Source organism: Jatropha curcas, chromosome 1 (assembly GCF_041381405.1).
Source record: "Jatropha curcas cultivar XTBG-Jc1 chromosome 1, XTBG_Jcur_1.0, whole genome shotgun sequence".
Classification (NCBI taxonomy): Eukaryota; Viridiplantae; Streptophyta; class Magnoliopsida; order Malpighiales; family Euphorbiaceae; genus Jatropha; species Jatropha curcas.
In genome coordinates this window covers 29,694,484-29,714,269 of record NC_143151.1, presented here as the reverse complement: position 1 = coordinate 29,714,269, position 19,786 = coordinate 29,694,484, and the positions used below count along the sequence as shown (strand labels likewise).

Here is a 19,786-nt window from a genome sequence, read left to right as displayed (position 1 = left end):
AAAAAAAAAATGTTCCATCACTTTCTTTCTTTCTTTACAAAAAACCATTTCTTTTTGAATATTTTCCATCCCCAATTTTCTTTTCTCTATTATTATTATTATTTTTAACTATGCCTCTAATAGTCTGAGTTTCATTTTTATCTTAGAAACAAAATATAATTTGGTTATATATTTCCTGGAAAAAGGAAATAATCAATGTACTCTGAATTTCTTAAAAATATAATATTGATTTAACTAAATTATGAGATTGATGGAATTTGAACCTTGATCATGCTCTTAATAATTTCAGACATTTCCAATTAAAAAAGAAACAATAATCTCTAATTGAAAATAATAAAACAACATGGAGTTCTGAAAAAAAAATGCATTTTGATTGTTAAAATAAAATGCATTCCATAAAAAGATGATAATAAGGATGCAATTTCTTGCTGCTTTCCTCTTTCTGAAATGTGTTAGACACCTTTCTTTTTCAGATAGCCAACCTTTTAAGGTGGGTAACCTTTTGCCATTTCTTCCGGTAAAGTTAAATCCTTTCGAAAAATTAAATAAGGGTATTCAACCAAACATGTCCCACTCCTTGAACTCCTTGAAGGGAAGAAATGTAAGGAGTAGGAAACAGAGTCTGCCCTGCCCCAGTGCCCCTACCACATGATCAATGATGTGAAAGTCCATAAAAAATAATATGAATGACCAAATAACTTTATTTTGTGGTCTATTATCTCCCAAATAATTTCCTTTTAAATTCACCCCTTCCCCAAAATCACAGTTGATCCAATGAGGAAGAAGGGGGGACCTGAAGTATGAACAACCCCACAATAATTCAATGCTAAGAAATAGATTTTAGATTTCACACCAACTCATATGAGGAAAACTTTTCATTGATAGCGATTCAGTATGCTTATGCTATTCGTATGCAATATATAAAAGCAAGGATAATAATTCAGATGACTTCTGCAGAAAATGTTATGCAGGGTAGCTATTACTATTGAATGGAATAGTTTTACTCCATATGTTTGCACAAGAATCATAAAGGGAATGAAATGGATTCTGGGGAAAGGAATGCAAGGAAAAAAGAACACGCTAATGCCATGTTAAGATATACTGTTTCTCTATGCTGCAAGTTATTGAATGAATGCTCTGTTTTTTCCCTCTTCCCTTTCTAATCCCTGGCAATTCCATAGATTTCTGTATATCTTATTGCTGCAGAAATTCTTTCCAACCCTCATAGCCTCAAATTAATGAATCATCTTTTTTTTTTCTCTCCCTCTTTTTTTTAGTACTGCAATTTCACGATCAATGCTGCGGCTCGCTTGCTTCCACCGCATTCCTTGCAAGAAAGCCGCATTACCTCGAAGTCCAAATGCTGTCTTGCATCTATGAAATTGAGAATAAGCAAATGTGGCAATTCGGAATGAACAATAGAATGAAAGAATAGAATGTAGCAATTACTAACTGAACAATACGATGGAAGAAAGGAAGGAATATGAGGAGCTAAAAAACAATTTAACATTGGGTGCTGGTCAGTGGTCACCACTCAACACCATCACAGCGTGAAGCAAGAGAACTATTGAATACCGATTAAGTCTAGCTAAAATGCAAAGAATGGTAGGACAAGTCTAAATGCATTCGACACAACATTGGTAGGTCTACCAAGGTACATGCTAGAATCAAATGACACATAAGACCACTTTATAAGGAAATTTGGAAAAACCTTCAGTATTCTAGTTGTATTCTAAAAATAAATATCATAAGCATATTCCAAGGGTCAGATGCATATTTTTTTTTATAATTAATTTGCGATGGCAGCGGCAAGATGTTGTGGAAGTACCTTAGATCAGAAATATTCAATAATAGGTCAGCAAGCAGATGGTTGGGAATAAGCCAGCTGATGCTGTAAATATCTCTGCAGTTTAATCTTCCAGTCTTTAGTTATTCTTTCAAAACCTGCGTATACCTGCTGATTTAACATTAATAAAATGAGAGACTCCTATCTGCAGTTGCTCAAATTTGTATTTTCAATCAGATATTCAAATTAGACTACTTTTTTTCTGTGGTTTTGTGGGTTTTTCCTCTAACCAACTTCTTTCCCTTATGACTTACATCTTGATCTCTCCTAACTTGTCTCACCCACTTTTTTCCTTTGCATTTCTGAGCTTTTGTTGGTTTCAAGATCTTCTGAAGCTTTGGATCATCTGAAAACCCATTTGACTTCATGTCAGCATAATATTCCTGGGCCTTGGTTAACAGTCCATACCTAGCTAACCCTTCCACCAAAACTCTGTAATGTGTCGCATTAGGTGTCACTTCATATTGCTTCATTTCTACCCAAATTTTCAATGCATTATCAGGTTGCTCTAGCTTGAAGAACTTAACAAGAATTAAGAGAAAGGTATCCTTGGTGGGAGCTAAACCAGATATTATCATTTGGTCAAGGATTTCCAAAGTTTCTTCAAAACCAGTACCTTGAAGGACTGCATGGTAGGTCTCCATAGTAGGGCAGATATTCTCCTCTACCATCATAGCCAATATGTTTCTTGCCTCTGCTAACCTTTGTCTCTCGCATAGGGAATGTATAATTGAGTTGAAAGTAGTAGAATCAGGCTGCAATCCATGTTCTTTCATTTTCTCTACGACCTTAAGAGCTGCTTCAAAGCAGTTCTCATGAGTCAGTACATAAATCAAACAATTATATACCACAATGCCAGGGACAAACCCTCTTTTCTTCATTTCATCATAAAGTCTCAGTGAGTCAAAAAGATTCCCAACCTTTGAGAAGCAGGTTATCATGTGTGTATAAGAAGTTGAATCTGGTGTAATACAACATTTTGACATTTCCCTCCAAACTCTCTTTGCTTCAAGCACATCAACACATATATTACACCATCCATTAAGAATAATGTTAAATCCCTCAGTCCCCAACGGAAAGAGCTTCTTATTAATGAGCATAAACTCTTCAGCCTCTTCAATGTTTCCATGTTTACAAAGAGCATTCAAGAGAGTGTAGAATGCTTCTTCATCAGGAGCCAATCTGAACTTTTCCATAACATCGAATGCCTCAATAGCTTTGCCTGGGCAATTTGCTGCCGCATATCTAGCAAAACCCCAGAAAAAGTATGAAATAATGCTGCTCATACACTCTCAAGAAAGAAGTTAGTAACTTTTGTTAAAGTTCTAATAATAGCTGCATTCAAATTACAGAAACCCGTTGCTCCTCCAGAACTTGCAAAGTGATACCAAAGTTAACATTTTTTTTTATTCTATTGTTCCCCAAAGAAATACAAAGTCATGTTTCTTCTCATTTAGCATCTATATAGAAAACTAGAAAGCATTAGTTTTTGTAAAGGGGCAATATGAATAAAAATTTTAACATGTAAATTGCATAATTAATTCTGCGTTCATTAACAAAAATAATAATGCATTGCATTAAATCAAACTTAGAAAATGAAAAAAAAAGAAAAAAAAAAAAAAAAAAGGAAGAACGGAAGATTACCTATCAATCATAACAAGCATAGCCTGCCTAGGGTTCATCAAAGACCGATACAAATCTCGAATCAAAATCCACGCAATATTGAATTTTTTATGACTACCCAAAACCCATACCATCAACTCACAACATTTTTCATCAACACATCCCCATTTTTGTCCCCATTTGTAAGCCAAATACGCCTGTCTCCACTCTTCTCTTAGGTTCCAAATCAACGAATAAACCAAATTTTGATTCGCTGTAATGCCTGATTCATCAACGAATGCCACAGCCTCTGCTTCTGTAGGAGAATGGGCAGCCCGTTTGAGTGAATCGAGAAGGGAAGGTTCGAGAGCTTCATTGACATGAATTCTTTGCTGAATAAGATCAAATGGCTCTTTGAAATTCTGGGTGGGAAAATATTGTGAAGTAGAGAAACGGAGAGAGTTTGAATCGGGTATTGAAACTGTTCGATGAAATGCCGCTAAGAAAAACGATTTCAAAGGTAGACGAGAGGGAGAAGAAGGGGAAGCTATGGATTGGAAAAGTGGAAGAACATGTATGGGATAAGACCTCTGTAGCCTTCTTGCAATGGTAATGAGTAACATGAGAATCTTGCAAAGATGAGAAGCAGCAGTTCTTTGGTTCGAAAATTTGAAACTGTATGCATATTTATACAGCTCCCCAGATAAAAAAAAAAAAAAACAGGACGCAACTTCTTTTGATTTTGACCCATTAAAACGTCATGTCGTGCACTGACTTTCTTGCTAAGAAGCACACGTGATAGTTTTTGCAAACGTTGTCATCTAGCATGGTGTCGTTCAAAGAGATCTCATGTAACAAACTTTCTACACCGGTCTGTCGTTTTTGTAATTTTCTTTTGCATTTGGTACAACCGTCAACAAAGGTCTCATTTGGTTCAAACTGAGCTACTTATTGGGAAACACTTTTTAGCAAATTATTTCTTTAGAAATATGGTTTCAACTCGCTACATGCATGTGCAATAATTCAAAAAAAAATTAATTTTTTATATCTAATTTAAATTTTTATGTCTCACTTTTTTATTAAAATATTTTTTTAATGTTTATATAATTTATTTATAGATAAATAATTTTGAAATTTCCAATGTTCAAATTTAATTTATGAATCGTTACATATTTTATAAATTGTAATTATGATATTTAAAAAAATATGATAATAATGTTACAGAATAAAAGATTCATTTAAAGCTATCTATTTATACAGTCAAATAAATAATTTATGGTTTTGAAATGGCCAATTCATTTAGTAGAGAAATATGATAAAATGTTAATCATTTATTCAGTTAATAAATCAAATGATCATTATTTCTTACTATATTATTGTTTATTATGTCTATAATATTTATATTTTTATATTTATTTACAAATTAATTTCAATCAATAGAAAATTAGAATAAAATAATTAATATATCATGTTTACAAATTTTTAAAGCATTTTAAAATTCTTGGAATCTCATGTGGCATAACCTAACTATTCTAATCCTATTCTTTAAGAACCTTTGATGTAAGTATTGGCTTCATTTTGGATATGTAATTTAAATTCAGAAAGTAATTAAGTGATTACAAGATAACAATATGCAAATAATTAAGAGGAGAATGAATGGCAACAGAAAAGTTGCTGATGGAATACTGAAATAAAAGCAGCAGTAAATGGAATGCTAAGCTGCATGATTGACACCAAATTCCAACAGAAATGATCATGGCATCAATGAGTTATATTTGTAGCACTAACTATATGAATTACAAATTGGTATATTGTAAGAAATTGGTTACAAAATCCTATGAAACTAAAACATAGGCAGCTAGTTAGCAGGCTCCAGTTACTTCTTTGATCAATTGCTCAACTCCCAGATAGCAAATCTTGCGCCAGTGCCATTGACAGTAACAAGGACTTGACTGAAAAATGAATGACTGTGGGGTGGTTGAGATTGTAGGTTACTGCTTCACCTTGTGTAAATGAACATCTTCGTCAATCACAGTAGAGACTGGAGCACTACAAAACTCCTGGCTATCACACTCTTCCTCATCATCCGATGACAATGAAGAAGAAGACGTAGAAGAGCCCTCTTCAGATGTGAAAGTACTTGACTCTTCATAAGAAGTCAAAGTACAAACTTCATTATCAGGATTATTAGACAAGCTAGAACCCCTTTCATCCAAAACTTCCCCAGATTGGCTGCGTATTGTTTCATCAAATTCTGATACAAAAGGATGATTCAATAGCATCTCAGCAGTAAATCGAAACATAGGATTCTTAACCAAACAAGCTTTCAAGAAATCCTTACCAGCTTTTGAAATCTCATTAGGAATTTCAGGCAATTCATATCTATCAGCAATTTTCTGAATAATTTCATCAGTTCCCATATTACCTTTTGAATCCCATACTTTCTTTCCAGTAAACATCTCAAGAACTATACAACCAAGAGCCCAAATATCAGAAGAAGCCTCCTGAATGTTATCCGTCAGGGTCTCTGGTGCCATATACGGGGCAGTCCCTCCTATACCATAATCAAATTTCCTCCTCTTGTTCCTTTGACATTTTCTAGACAACCCGAAATCCCCTATTTTAGGCACAAAGTCACTGCTTTCAGAAGAAACAAGCAACACATTATCAGGCTTCAAGTCACAATGCACATAACTATTTCTATGAATATAATCAATTCCTTTGAGAATACACTTTGTGTATCTCTTCACTATAGGTTCAGCCAATCGACCACCGTCTGATCCCTTTATAAGAGAAGATAGGGTTCCTCCAGAAGCATATTCCAATAAGAGATTATAAATCATCTCTCCACTAGAGGCAGTAGTAGTTTCTTCCCCATAACACTTGAGAACGTAAGGAGAATCGCAAAGATCATCAAAAACCTGTTTTTCCTTCTGAAGCGAATTTGAAACAGAAAACTCTGCACATTTGACCGCCATTAACTGTGGATAAAGACTGGTTCTTGACTTGGATTTCTTCAATTCCGCCAAATATACACAGCCGAATCCTCCTCTCCCTAACAATGGCCCTCGCTGCCACAACACTCCACCTTCTTCACAATCATAAACTGCTTTCCTCTTCATGATCGCTAGTCGCTTGTCAAATACGCTGACAAGTGACAACTGAAAACACTTACCTAAATTGAAGACAGCAAATCTATATATGTATCCTGAGGCAAAAAAAATAAAAGTTTCACAAAGCGGCACCGGCACTATCCCCTTCCAGAATTTCTTTCTATTTATTTTACAAAGTTTCTTAATTTTAAATTTTTAATAGCTTTTTGATTATTAAGATCATTATTTAGAGAGAATTATTATTTTTTAAAAAAAATTATGTTTAATGTATAACTTAAATTTTAACTACTTACTCTGTCCAAAAATATAAATCGTTTTGGATTAATTATTTTATCCAAAAATATAAATCGTTTTAAGTATTTTAAACAGTAATAAATGATATTTTTATAATATTATCTTTATTAATGCATTTCTAATAATTATTGGTTTTAAGATAAAGAATAATTTAATTAATTTATTCTTAGCTATGAGAATTAATTATTTTCTTAATTCATATATAAAAATCAGATAGAGTAATTGATAACTTAAATGTATAAAATATATTTTGTTTTTTATCATTTGGACTTGCTCTTTCCCTGAAACAATATTTAAGTTTGAGACTGTTGTTTAAATTTTGTAATCAAACCAGAAAAAGGATCTTTATTTTTTTTATCTATCAATATTTTTAACTTTGAAGTGTGATTCTTTTTTACTTTCCAATAAAGAAGAAAAAAATCATTTTTTAATTTTCGATAGGCGCACACCAGGATCGGTGAGTATATTCACCTCGTCTCCTGCTCTCTTTTCAGATTTTGAATAGTCTAAATATATCGCGCCTCTTCTACTTCGATTGAGGTAATATTATATATTCTCTCCTTCAATTTATTATGCAATACTTCAGTTTTAATAGGTATATATGTCGAAATTAAGAGCCTTTTAATTTTTTTTCTATTTTATATGATTTATGACTTTGAATATTTCAAAGTAATGAAATATTTATTTTTGAGAAAAATATACGCAAATATAAGAGTAGTTCATTAATATTTTCTATTATCACTTTTTAACCTTACAATGTATTTCAATGTGAACAATCTTACAAAAATAATCCATTTAAGTCTTTTATCACTTGAAGCATCCTTTATAAATTACTTAGAACATCTTCTCATGAATTCAATTTTGATATATTTAACATCATAATAGTTTTAAAGCATAAAATATCCTATTTAATAGTAATTACACATGCGTAGTAATACTACTTCTATGACTAATATATTTTTCCTATGAACAATGCAAACCCTTACTATTTTAGAATGGTACATTCTTTTTTTTTTTATGGCCATTAACGGTGGATCAATTTCTTGATTTGTATAATTTACAAATCTATATGAAATTAATTGCCGAATTAAACAATGTTGAAGCAAGTAATTTTAATAAAGTAATATTAAAATAAATAAATAACGACAAATAAACCTTAGCGGCTATTTTTTGTTAACTGTTGACAACTTTTTACCGAAGAGCTAGTATAAATGATGGTACTATCTTGTCTAGACCATGTCTATCACCTTATTTATAAAATAAACCAACGAAAATAGAAATTTTTATTGAAAAACGAAAGTAATTCTGACTAAATACTAGAGAAAAAAAAAAAGGAATAAAATATGAATAATTTTTAATAAAAAAAATATTTTCATTGGTTTAATTCATAGGTGGAGTCATGGTCCCGTTCTAGGCAAATATTTTCCATTAACAATTGCAATGCCAAACAATCAACACATGACAAATCTCCCTAGAATCGCACACCAAAGCATAGCTTAATAGTAATTGCATCTAAGACCTGCTACCACAATACTGAAAAAAATATATATACATATCCCCTGGAATCTGGAATCCGATAAACGAACATAATTTGGTTATTACTGCTATTTTAGTCCTTCCATCCGAAAGCAGCCGCAGTACCTACATCTAAATGGTGCCAATCAACAAATGAGAATAATAACATACCATCTCTCCTGATCTCTGCAAATTAATGATAGCATAGCAGTCGATAAACAAAATCCAGCTTAATTCTAATTTTTCATGCTAATGTATATAATTACTGATATACATTATAAAATGTGTGTTCACCATCATCAAGATCTACTACTCATATAGTGCCTTTCAAATGAGTCAAAAAGATTTACAAATCATCAAAAACTCGAGCCGAACTTTGAAGCTTAGTTTAGATTCATATCGTTATGCAAGTGATTGTATCCAACAGCAAAATAGTATCTAGAGATACTTTCTCGCAAGCGCGCGAACTTTAGTGTCAAAATGTGAAGATGTAATGCGGGAACCAGGCAAGTAGAGGGGATTAAGAAGAATCTGCAGAATTCCATAATTCATGATGCCATGTCAGTCAATAATCAACCTCCTCAAACATCAGAAGAACAAATTTATTCAATCAAATTGTTAATGAATGCAAAGGGAACATATGGGCCCAGAATTTCAGTATTAAAATTTGAGTGATCTACAAAAACCTTGCAGATACAAGCATGCTTAGCAGGAAGGTTATAGTTAGGTTTGGATTTTGCTGGAAGTCTATAATTGCCGCTTTCATAATATTGGAGAAAAAAAAAATGAAAAAAGAGAAAATGAATCTTCAGATGGAATTTTCATTGTGCTCGTGTCAAAGTCCTAATACTGAGAAACAGAGGAATCCGAATGAAGTTCTACAAGTGCAGAAACGAAAGAAAAGATGGCCGGCATTAAAATGTAGCTAAATTGAAAACAACAGTGTAACTTTCTCAAAATGTTTCACCAATTACAAGCATCAAGGTAGCAGACGGTAGCAAGCATTATCAAGAACAAGAAGTTATGGAAATATTTGATCCAATGCTGATTCTCAAAATCCTATGAGCTATACAGTTCACTACAAAGCTGTTCTAGAGATTGAGAAATATTAGATAATGGCATTTCCTAGTTGCAGATCATATAAAATCCAATGGCAAAATAACTAAGAAAATGTATAGGTATAAGGACTGGAGACCAAATTTGCTAATCATGCTTCTTCCTTTTAACACATAAAAGATAGGAATCATCCAAAGGGAAAAAAAGGATCAAAATAAGAACATGAAATAACTGTCTCCACGCCATTTTTAATATCATAGCTTATTGCTTGTTCTCAAAATTATACTTAAAAGGCTTGAAACTTGAAACATTGACATGGATTAGAAATCAGCATGCATGTAGGGGGGAAAAAACAAATTACATGTAAAATTTCAAAATAGATTTTTCTTTTTTTGGGCAGGGGAAACTGGAGAAAGAAGAGGAAGTAACTTACTTTTATATAAAGCTCATGAACCTCCTGAAAAAAGCTCTTGATTCCATCATCATTGTGAGGATTGTGAAGTAGCATAAACCGTGTATGTGTGAGAAGTCAAAGAAAATATTGAATAGGAGGCCATTTATGCCAACATAAAACTATAGGAAAAATATCATGAACTTAAACAGCTAAGAATAAGTTAACAATGACAACATGAGAAATCACCTTACTCCATTGTCATGTCTAATGACTACTTTATTGTGAGATAAAGATATGCAATCATGGTAAGTTGAAAATACTAACTTCGGAAAAATAAATTAAAGTAGACAAAAACATATTCACATCAGTAGTATACAGTACGGCATATTCTTTATGGTTTCAACCCGGCACACCACACAAAAAATAGAAAATTGCGAAAGAATACCACAGGGTAGAAGAGACTACAAGAGTCTACACTCAGAACCTGAGAATACATAAAACTACTCTCTTCCTCATGCAACATGCCATTATTGACAAAAGGTGCCCATGCACAATGTCATGGCTGGTTAACAATATATCATGGCCAGGGATACAGGCGATCAATTAATAGTCATGATCCAAAAATTTGGCATATTTCACCAAGTATTTGCAAAAAACTCAACTCTCCTCATGACAGTGTTGATTAATGATCAACTTTACTTACCTTGAAAGACAGGTGCATGTTAAAAAAGATGCATTTATGTCATATTTATGAGAAAATTTTATAGGCTAGAACAAATTATTTTCCTAGGGCATGATAAGTTACATTGTTGTTCAGCCAAAAAGGAATTAAAAACATCTCATATTTGCTTTATTAGGAAAACCACAAGGGAAAGGATATGACCAGCTGTAACATAAACTGATACCACCAGATCATTAAACTTGTCAATTGCTTTTAAGAACCTGCAACAAAGACGTAATAAATAAAATTGTTAGGATAATTACAAAAATCAGGAAAAGAAAAGAGGAAAAGCACACACTCATGCACACATGTAAAGAGACTAATTTGAAGCAACAATGTTTACATGGCACTAGTGGTCCAAGCCATGTCCTGAACAATATCCAAAGCTGCATGTAATATAAATTGATGCAGCTGAGCAGCATCTTCTCTCTGTCATCAGTCAATGGGGCAAGAAATGACTGTTATTAATCAAACCAGCTTGTTATCGAAGGCCATCAAAGTATGATTCAACAAAACAAGAAAATGAATTGGAAGACAACAGCCATAACAAATACAGCCTAAAGACAAGCCCACAGTTAACAACTCAAAAGTTGAAGACAACAGCTAAAGCAAATATAGGAAGAAAAATATACAAGCAAAAAAATGCACATACACAGATTATACCAAACTAGCATTTTCTCCTCTTACTTACTACCTGCATTTTATTGGCAAGACAGTTACACATCTAGTGGTAAACTATCTCGAATTAGATCACTGATGCATGAAAAAATAACATTTAATTGTTGATGCAAAAGTTAATTCAAATGCACAATTCCAGTTATTTCCAAAAAAATAACAAGACCAAACTAAATGAAATCAGCCCAATAAGCCTTATTTCCTACATTTTTAGGTCTTGTAAGTAGAAACGCTCCAATGACAATGCAGACCTCACTATCTACAAAAATCCCAAATAAAATAGCTAAAGCAGAAAACTTTTACACTTCATCCATTAATCAGCCTACTCAATCTCCATTAGCAATCAGAATGAAAAGGAAAGAATTACTACAAAACATGAAATGCACCACTTTACCAAAAATACCTTATAAATTAGAATTATATTTTCAATCAAACAATAAACGATATGAAAAGAGGATCATACTTTAGCGGCAGATCCAACTTCAGCTTCATATATAGGGATATCATTCCTGCTTACTATGATAAAACAAGCTGTGGTTGCCATCTCTGAACAATCAGAAGACAAACAAATTCAGAATTTTCAAAGAAAAAACAATACTCAACTGAGGAAAAAGAAATTCAGATTCGTCCGTTAAAAGCGGAGATCTCACTTCCTCCTGCTGTCGTTTTAGCAATAACCAAGCCAATATGCCTCTCGCGTTTTCTTTCTCTTTGCCTACTTTTGAGCTTGGGCCTCCAATTTATTTTGATTGGGCTTTAGTCAGCCCAAATTTGAGAAAAGAATACAGTGGAGGCCGAACGGCAAATGAGACCTAGGTAGGAGCGCGAGAAACTGAAGTAAAATACCAGAACGGTAGCGGGGGGAAAATGGGAAGCGAAGCAAAAAGCAATGGCAGCAGTGGTGGAGGATTCAGGTCAAAATTGGAACATGCCTTGTATAGTGGAGACAAGAAGCATGTAGTGGCTGGAATCGCCATTATTAGTGTGGTTTTTGGCGTCCCCTGGTACCTCATGACTCGAGGTTCTTTTCTCTCTTGGATTATATATATATATATTTGGATTTTAAGTAGTTCTGTTGCTAATTTTGTTTGTGCTGAAGTGAATCTTCCATCTAATTTTATTCTTGTGGAGAATTGAGGATGAATCATGTTTAAGTAGGCCAAAGATTTGAACTTTAATTTGGTTTTCTTTATGCAATTAAATAAGGTTTTGATTTAGAGAAGAGAAACAAAGAAGAGGATGTGGAATCGATATAAAATGTTGAACTGGAAACTTGTTTATTGAATTTGCTTGGGGCGGTGAATGATAAGGGAAATTACTGATTTTTCACTTCTTGGATCATGAGATAGAGTATAGGACACTATGTATTGTGCTTACGGTATTAGGGAGAGTTGAATGTTTGGGTGCACAAACGCAAGTGAGCATTTTGTAGAGAAAGAAGTGGAAAAGTTAACTAATATCCCTTTTGCTGCTTGATCTAAAGCCAATTGTTACCATAAATAATGTTATTTTTTCAAGCTCTTATTTTTTATTGGAGTGTTTGTAGTGGTTGGAATGTTTGCTTTGGTAAGTTACTGATAGATGAATCATGTAGGATGAGAACACTGCTTCAGTTGATACCTTTTATGTGCATCATGTGTTGGAACTGTACATGGATTAAGTAGAAGAAATTGAATAGCTCTGCTATAGCATTTCTATATAATCAGAGGTGATGTAATTGGGCTCCTTTCTTAATCAGAAGGGAAGATGCATTGGATGACAAATGTAAATTGTCCAGTTTTACATAGCTTTACGGGAGGGGACCATGGTTAAGCAGCAACACTTTTCAGTGGCTGTGGTGATAAGTAATCGAGGTTATAAAGTAATATATTTTGCTTATGTCATAATCACTCACTTGAAATGAGATGGTCCAATCCTGAATGTATTTCAAGTTCAATCCTGAATGTCTAAATTTTCAGTTCAGATATCCTGAATTTAGCAAGCAGTTGTTCATATGACAAGGTTGTTAGTGACTATGCTGAGATTATAATGAAATTTTCATTTCTTAACACTCGGTTTACAATTAAGTTTCTTTTGCATTTTGTGGTAAAGTCTGTTGCATCATTATCCACTATATTGAACCCATGATAATATATTCATCTAAATATTTTGTATTTCAAGTTTTCAGCAGTGATGGGCTTCTTTCTATGCATTTCTTTTCACCAATTTTCATTAGATAATTCAGTTTGTTTACTTAGAAAAAGAAATATAATTTATTGCATAATCCTTATTGCTTTTACTTTCCCAGATTATGGGGTTAAATGATATTTGATGTCATAATAGTTGTATAGACCAATATTTCTAATGTTACCTGCAATTAGTTTTCCATGTGCCCTGCACAAGAGTTATGTTGAACTGGCTGTCCTATTAATCTGTTTGTTGAAGTGGTGGAAGATAAAAATTGAACTTGCAATAATTCTCCCTTCATGGGTTTTATATACAGAATATAGTTTATGTGTAGTGTTATGGATCCCTTTATGTGAATTTGACCAACTTTGCTAGGGAAATCCTTTAAGATTAATATTGTGATAGTGTTTATCTGATCATGATTAAATTGGCCAGACTAGAAATTTTTATTCTGTGGGCATCATACTATTTGATACTTTTGTTTAACATCTACAAGTCATTTACCATTTTCCCACTATTGTTTGGTTGGGGTGTGTGTTCGCAATTGAGCAAACTCTATCTAACAATGTTCCCCTCTTATAGGAACAAAACATCGGTCTCATCAAGATTATTTGGAAAAAGCCGATAAAGCACGGAGTGAAAGACTTTCCTCTGGTTCTGCTCGAGGAGCTTCATAAACTTTACTTGAAGTGATTAGTTTCCAGTGAGCATTTTGATAGTTAGGTACAAAGGATCTTGGTTATTGTGCACACTTTCCTTTATCTTTGGTTTACTGAGAATGGTTTGCAACCCCCTTACGGGTGTTTTTGTTTATTGTGTTATTGAGATACATTATGCGGATGAATACTGAGTAAAAAATTGAAATGTTGGAAGACTTAGAAGTCCAAGTAGAAGCTGTACTGTGAAAATTTTTTTTTTTGACAATTTGGCAACTTACTTAATTACATGAAATAAAACTCGATATGTTTATTGAATGATTTAGTTATCTCAGTCTTCTCTCAACCACATAATGATTTTGCTTGTGTCTATCTATATTCAAAATCTATATATCTTGATTTTTCTTTTTTAATTTCTTGTTGAGAAAGATGATCTGAGCAAAGTGTTTCGATTTCCATTGATCTCTTTGCTTTTTGGTTCAAAAGACAGGAAGGAGAAGCTTTAACTCTTCGTTTAATAAAATGCAATATGAGACAAGCTCTTAAAGTCACTAAATGACTCATCCAATGGTCTTTCTTCTATCTTCAATCATGCGATATACAGGAGAGACAAATAAGCATCCAAAACACAAGTGAAAGGGTGGTATAAGCAGCTTAGCGAAAAAACAAGAGAAAATTAAAAGGAAAGTTTTGTCTCATTACTTGCGATCAGAAAATATCTAAAACTGCCTTTGCAGGTTCTCTCCCTCTCTTAGTAATGCTTCCAGTTGAGTATCTTTGTCACTGTTAGTAAAATGTTGGAATTAAACTTTTGAATCTGCAAATTATCGCTGTAGTCATGTTCAAAACAGGCATAGATGTTCAATTACTTACAACTGGAAAGGAGGATTTTTTTAGAGGAAAAAAAATTATGTGAAGAAAATATCAAGGGAAAGGGTGAGGAAAATGTCAAAAGAAGGAAAATATGCACTAATTTCCTTCTCAGGCTCATAAATTTAAAATATCTCCAAATTGGAGAAACAATAATGAATGGAAAATATATATATATATATATATATATATATGTATATTACTTTTCCTTCATCCATTTTTTTTTCTCCTTCCAAGCAAAGCCTGCCTTCCTAACTCATTCCCTTCTCCACTTTAGGATCTAGATAAAAAGGAACTGAAATGTGAAATAAATTTAAAGAATTGCCCTGATGTAGAGCTGTCATTCCATTACATACCTTTCATTTCATATACAGTGTACAATAGTAATTAATAGTAGCAATCGAAGAAGAAGTATAATTTCACTTCTACTTCAATTTCCTACCATTATCCTATTATCTACAGCGGCATAAGTCTTCGATACTTGAAGAACCATACAAATGCAAAAAATATGGAAACTCCAGTCACTCCAGTAATGACGAGGACCCACTTAAATGCTTCTGCATCATCAAACAATGATATAGGAAAGTTCATGCCAAAGATACCTGCTACCACTCCAAAGATGGCAACGACAAATGTTGCAGTTGTGAGTAGCAGCTCAAATTGGATAAGTTGATTTCGGACATTATCCTGCAATCAAGATATTCAACGATTCTCAAAATAGCATCAAAATAAATGGTTCTGTATCAGCACAATTAAACGAAGCAAAAAGAATATAATGCAATACATTTATGTTCTACTGCCCTCTGGGTCAATCATTTGAAACAAATTGACTGTGCCTTTAAAAATGGAGTATTTATGAATATTTTGCAAGACTGGTATAGTGGTATCCTAAAAATACCCATAGAACTCTAGGCTTCATGTGATTTTGCCATTGCTTTACAATGTGCAACAATCAATAGCTACTTCCCATCTCTACACATCATTGCCACCAATTATACATACTACTTAATAGTTAGAAGAGACTCTGTAATTTTTCCTCACACGAGTCTCATAATGGCACTTCCTACATTACCAAGATAAAATTACAACATATTAAGTAGAAAGGGAGAGTGAAAGAGACACATACCAGCTGAATGTTGATGAAATCCTCCGTGTCATCAATGTACTCCTTCAACTGAAATCAAGTAAATAAGAGAGAAATAATTGTTTCCATTTCATACATGAAACTGTGAATCAAAATGAAGTATAAAAGGTGCTGCTTTTACCGATGTCAACTTGTTTAAGGTGCTATCAATAACAACAAAGTATGCTTCCAACAACATCTCTAACTGCTCTATACTCTCCGTAGCACTTTCTGAACTCTTCATGCTCTCATGTCGGCTCCTTGCAATGCTCAAGCTTTTCTCAAGCCTCCGAGATTCAGGGGGTGAGGAAACAGGAGAAACTGGAGCAGAAATAGATAATCCACCATCATTTGATCTAAATCCCATCAAGGACTGCTCACCATAGAATGATGACTCCATCCGGCTCTTCTTTTCAGTAAGATACATTTCAGCCATATCCCCGTCATCATCCATGAGCTGCTCTATCTCATCCCTAACCTAGATAATACAAGTCAGGGTTGCATAAGGACAGGGAACTAGGAGTCAATTGCAGGTGAAGGTTAAAAATGTAAAATAAGATACCTTCTGAACTCTCCTGGTCAAGGCAACAAGTCTGCTTTTCAATCGGCGCACACGTTCCAAGTTTAATGTACTGATTTTCGATGTCAGTTCATCTAGTAATGGGTATGCTTCAATTTCTAGCTCTGCTGCCTTTGAAATATTTCCAAGTTTTAGCAAATATTGTCTTATTGTGGAATTTTTACTAGAAAATATGAGAGAACAAACTACTATAGCTTAAAATAGTTCAGAGCTTGCCATCATTGATCATTCAACAATTACAAATGAAAAAACAAAATGTGCAAAATACACTACAGAAATATATTTGTCTCAAAAAAACAACGATGCAATGGATGATTATTTATCAGCCAATGTAATAATGAAATTTTCAATTACTTCCAAGACAAGCTTCAGAAGTGTTCAACAGATTATAAAGGACCTAAGCTAAACAAAATTCATATAACTGGCCTCATGCACGAGAGACCAAAGCAATGTTAAGTTGAATCAATATCACCATCATATGAAAAATGTAAGTTCATTAAAGTTATTGTTGATTATTTTCCTTCTTTACCAAAGAATAAGGATTGTTATCCATCAACAATATAAATCACAATGCAATCAAATCCACATGAAGTCCTAAATAGTTGGTAGCTATAGATCTAAAGTGGTTCATTTTTATGCCTGCTGTTTGACAGTGCAAACTCTAAATAAACATATGATCCCTAGGTTTCTAAATGTCAAAATGCATATTAGCAGTCAATACTCAGCAAAAGCACCAGATAAATGAGAAGATGAACAGTGGTTTGCCAGAAGGAGGTTGGATCTCAGGCAAAAAGCTAAAGAGTCCAAGAACAACAACATAAAATCACATCTGTTTAAAAACCCAAGCATCAATGAAGATATAACCCACCAGTGTTAAGATATTATATGCATCCACCCCGAATCCATTCAATTATAGTTGAATAGTACACCAGGCTAGTACAAACATCCAAAATGATAGTACAAATACACATGTTTCAGAAGGATTGAACCATTCAAATTAAGAATGTTATAGATTTAATTTTTCACTTGTACACACCTGAGTATCAAGGAAAGTACAGGCAGCTTCCAAAGCAACTTCAAGTGCCTTAAACTCAAACGGCAAATAATCAGGGGATGGATTCCCAAACACATTGTCAAAATTCCTAGTTCTCCTTCTACTCAAGTCAGCACCTTCTGCCTGCCAAACCTCACCAACAACAGGTGTTGTCAACCGCCGTTGTAGCTCCACCACATACTGCAACACATAGCTATCAAGGGAATTTAGGAGCAAAACCTCATCAGCTGTAATAATACACCGAATCTGCTCCAAATTTACAACGATAGCCTTCTCTCTACCAAGAATTGTTGATGGGTAAACAAATAGAGGGTCTAGCAGTCTTAGATCACGAGCAGGAAGATCACAACGACGCATCATAGTGAACTTGTCAACCTCAATAACCTGGGAATTTCCAGTTGAATCAACACGAATCCAAGACCGGAGCCCTTGGCCACGCTTCTTCAAACCCAAAACATCAACACCTTGAAAAGGCTGTCTTCCAGAAGCAGATGCTCTGTAAGGACCATCTCTGAGATTTACAGCAGATGCAGGTTTTGGTGGAAGCAAGCGCTCTTTAAGATCCGCCATCAATAACAAAGTCCAAAGTGCTGGTATAGATCATATAGATAAGAGTATAAGCACACACCCATTACAAAATTGGGTTAGTTTTCTCTTTATATACAAAAAGGATTCATCTTTTAAAGCTATCATGTAGAGGAAAACACATTCTAACAATTTGCACGCCATAATGAACATATACTGTCTATCTAACCTCAGCATTACAACACTACAGCAGAACTAAAAATTGGACAAATTTTTGGGGGAAAATCTTCTCAATCCATTAAAAGCAAATTCTACCCAAAAAAATTTATTACCAATTTCGCAGCATTATATTTAGATGCATTAGACGCAGAAATATAAGAGACCGTGTCGTTTACCTCTTATCCCAATGAGAAATCAAGCGAAACTAACTAACAGCAGTTCGATTCTCTATCCAACCAACAACAACTGCAACAAAAATTAAAATCTGAAATAAATCAACCCATGATATGAAAAAAAAAAAAAAGGAAAAATAGAGAAAACCCTAGATTTGTAAGAATCAGAGAAATACCTGAGAGTGATTTGAGAGACAGAGAAACGTAATTTGAGCTGTAAATCGATTGAAATTTTCAAGCCATTCGCTCAAAAGAGAAGAGGGAACGAAAGAATCTTATTTCGGAATCAAATCAAAATTATTTATAACTATTTCGAAAAATGATAAATAAAAATGTGTTTCTGAATTTACTTTTACGTCTGTGTTTCGAATTTGATTATAGAAAGTTAGCAAAGTCGGAATCAGACCCAAATTACCCTTTTCACAGTGAACTTATGATAAGTTAATTAATGGATAAACTGACAAACACATCTAACATCAGCAATTTATGTGGCTGAGAGATTAACTTTTACTCTTAAGGTTGCCAAAAAATTGGAAAAATAAAATATTGAGTTTCGAAAGATTGCTTGAGCAATATTTTTATTTTTAGAAAAATGATGGAATAGAAACATTAATATAAGTAAATAAAACATTTCTCAAACGTGGTCGAAAAAACTCGAACTCGAAATCTATCACTCCTCACGTAAGTAATAAGACCAACCAAACCTTCCACTCTTAATTTATTTTCATGGTCATTTTTGTTTACAAACATACACATGTATTCCAATAAATAATAAATTCTTATAAATAGAATAAATTTATTTTCATGGTCATTTTTGTTTACAAACATACACATGTATTCCAATAAATAATAAATTCTTATAAATAGAATAAATAAAAGCATAAAAAACATAGTCATCCTTTGGATCGGTAAAATGTGAAAGCGGTAGATATATCATACTTTAATTGAAAAATAAAATTCACAGATTTGAATGATATTTTTGGAATAAAATTAAAATTATTTAACTAAATAAAGAAATTTGATAAATTTATAGAATTTAATAGATTTATCACTCAAATTTCATTATTCTAAACACAGAAAATTTTGAATTAATATTCACTATTTTTCAAAATGAAGAACAGCAGTAACCAACAAATAATTAGTTGAGTTAGTAAGCAATTTTAATTTCAATGATAGCGTCTATGCAATAGAAAGTAGCCCACAG

The 19,786-nt window shown here is 33.3% G+C and overlaps 5 protein-coding genes across 6 annotated transcripts; 1 reads left to right on the top strand and 4 right to left on the bottom strand.

Annotated features, from left to right (window-relative positions):
- Positions 1–299: 299 nt before the first annotated feature.
- Positions 300–4,149, bottom strand: LOC105630303 (Tetratricopeptide repeat (TPR)-like superfamily protein). 2 transcript variants are annotated; one of them, XM_089726965.1, is made up of 4 exons: positions 3,491–4,149; positions 2,101–3,091; positions 1,829–1,954; positions 300–641 (listed from the first exon to the last, which is right to left on the bottom strand). In XM_089726965.1, exons 1-3 carry the CDS (start codon positions 4,069–4,071, stop codon positions 1,856–1,858), a joined length of 1,671 nt encoding a protein of 556 aa, XP_089583091.1. In that variant the 5' UTR covers positions 4,072–4,149; the 3' UTR covers positions 300–641; positions 1,829–1,855. The 2 variants fall into 2 exon arrangements, with proteins under 2 accessions (XP_089583091.1, XP_037494996.1); XM_037639068.2 differs by lacking the exon at positions 300–641 and adding an exon at positions 861–1,374 and having other exon boundaries at positions 3,491–4,148.
- A 951-nt stretch (positions 4,150–5,100) lies between these two features.
- On the bottom strand, positions 5,101–6,674 carry LOC105630396 (mitogen-activated protein kinase kinase kinase 20). The gene is made up of 2 exons (XM_020677884.3): positions 5,790–6,674; positions 5,101–5,702 (listed from the first exon to the last, which is right to left on the bottom strand). The coding sequence occupies exons 1-2, from the start codon at positions 6,568–6,570 to the stop codon at positions 5,440–5,442; spliced, it is 1,044 nt and encodes a 347-aa protein (XP_020533543.1). The 5' UTR covers positions 6,571–6,674; the 3' UTR covers positions 5,101–5,439.
- Positions 6,675–8,530: 1,856 nt separating this feature from the next.
- Positions 8,531–11,944, bottom strand: LOC105630302 (SNARE-like superfamily protein). Its single transcript, XM_089720331.1, has 6 exons — positions 11,867–11,944; positions 11,680–11,762; positions 10,885–10,970; positions 10,702–10,762; positions 9,860–9,946; positions 8,531–8,901 (listed from the first exon to the last, which is right to left on the bottom strand). The coding sequence occupies exons 2-6, from the start codon at positions 11,758–11,760 to the stop codon at positions 8,809–8,811; spliced, it is 408 nt and encodes a 135-aa protein (XP_089576457.1). The 5' UTR covers positions 11,761–11,762; positions 11,867–11,944; the 3' UTR covers positions 8,531–8,808.
- A 74-nt stretch (positions 11,945–12,018) lies between these two features.
- LOC105630301 (GAG1At protein) lies at positions 12,019–14,359 on the top strand. The gene is made up of 2 exons (XM_012212093.4): positions 12,019–12,237; positions 13,965–14,359. Exons 1-2 carry the CDS (start codon positions 12,084–12,086, stop codon positions 14,057–14,059), a joined length of 249 nt encoding a protein of 82 aa, XP_012067483.1. The 5' UTR covers positions 12,019–12,083; the 3' UTR covers positions 14,060–14,359.
- An 834-nt stretch (positions 14,360–15,193) lies between these two features.
- Positions 15,194–19,055, bottom strand: MGT1 (magnesium transporter 1). Its single transcript, XM_012212092.4, has 7 exons — positions 18,759–19,055; positions 18,586–18,655; positions 17,648–18,255; positions 16,594–16,722; positions 16,174–16,509; positions 16,035–16,082; positions 15,194–15,595 (listed from the first exon to the last, which is right to left on the bottom strand). The coding sequence occupies exons 3-7, from the start codon at positions 18,233–18,235 to the stop codon at positions 15,365–15,367; spliced, it is 1,332 nt and encodes a 443-aa protein (XP_012067482.1). The 5' UTR covers positions 18,236–18,255; positions 18,586–18,655; positions 18,759–19,055; the 3' UTR covers positions 15,194–15,364.
- Positions 19,056–19,786: the final 731 nt, after the last annotated feature.

Bases quoted from the DNA above. Each gene is read 5' to 3' on its own strand.
- LOC105630396 (XM_020677884.3), bottom strand. From the start codon at position 6,570: ATGAAGAGGAAAGCAGTTTATGATTGTGAAGAAGGTGGAGTGTTGTGG. The intron at 5,703-5,789 runs GTAAGGATTTCT...CTTTTGTATCAG, and splicing joins TAATGAGATTTCAAAAGCTG to AATTTGATGAAACAATACGC.
- LOC105630302 (XM_089720331.1), bottom strand. From the start codon at position 11,760: ATGGCAACCACAGCTTGTTTTATCATAGTAAGCAGGAATGATATCCCT. The intron at 10,971-11,679 runs GTATGATCCTCT...GACTGATGACAG, and splicing joins AAGTTGGATCTGCCGCTAAA to AGAGAAGATGCTGCTCAGCT. The intron at 8,902-9,859 runs GTAAGTTACTTC...GGAATTCTGCAG, and splicing joins TTCATGAGCTTTATATAAAA to ATTCTTCTTAATCCCCTCTA.
- LOC105630301 (XM_012212093.4), top strand. From the start codon at position 12,084: ATGGGAAGCGAAGCAAAAAGCAATGGCAGCAGTGGTGGAGGATTCAGG. The intron at 12,238-13,964 runs GTTCTTTTCTCT...CCCCTCTTATAG, and splicing joins CTGGTACCTCATGACTCGAG to GAACAAAACATCGGTCTCAT.
- LOC105630303 (XM_089726965.1), bottom strand. From the start codon at position 4,071: ATGTTACTCATTACCATTGCAAGAAGGCTACAGAGGTCTTATCCCATA. The intron at 3,092-3,490 runs GTAATCTTCCGT...GGGTTTTGCTAG, and splicing joins ATGCTTGTTATGATTGATAG to ATATGCGGCAGCAAATTGCC. The intron at 1,955-2,100 runs GTAAGTCATAAG...TTAAATCAGCAG, and splicing joins AAGTTAGGAGAGATCAAGAT to GTATACGCAGGTTTTGAAAG.
- MGT1 (XM_012212092.4), bottom strand. From the start codon at position 18,235: ATGGCGGATCTTAAAGAGCGCTTGCTTCCACCAAAACCTGCATCTGCT. The intron at 16,083-16,173 runs GTAAAAGCAGCA...ACTTGATTTCAG, and splicing joins CCTTAAACAAGTTGACATCG to TTGAAGGAGTACATTGATGA. The intron at 15,596-16,034 runs GTATGTGTCTCT...TCTTGATTGCAG, and splicing joins ATTTCATCAACATTCAGCTG to GATAATGTCCGAAATCAACT.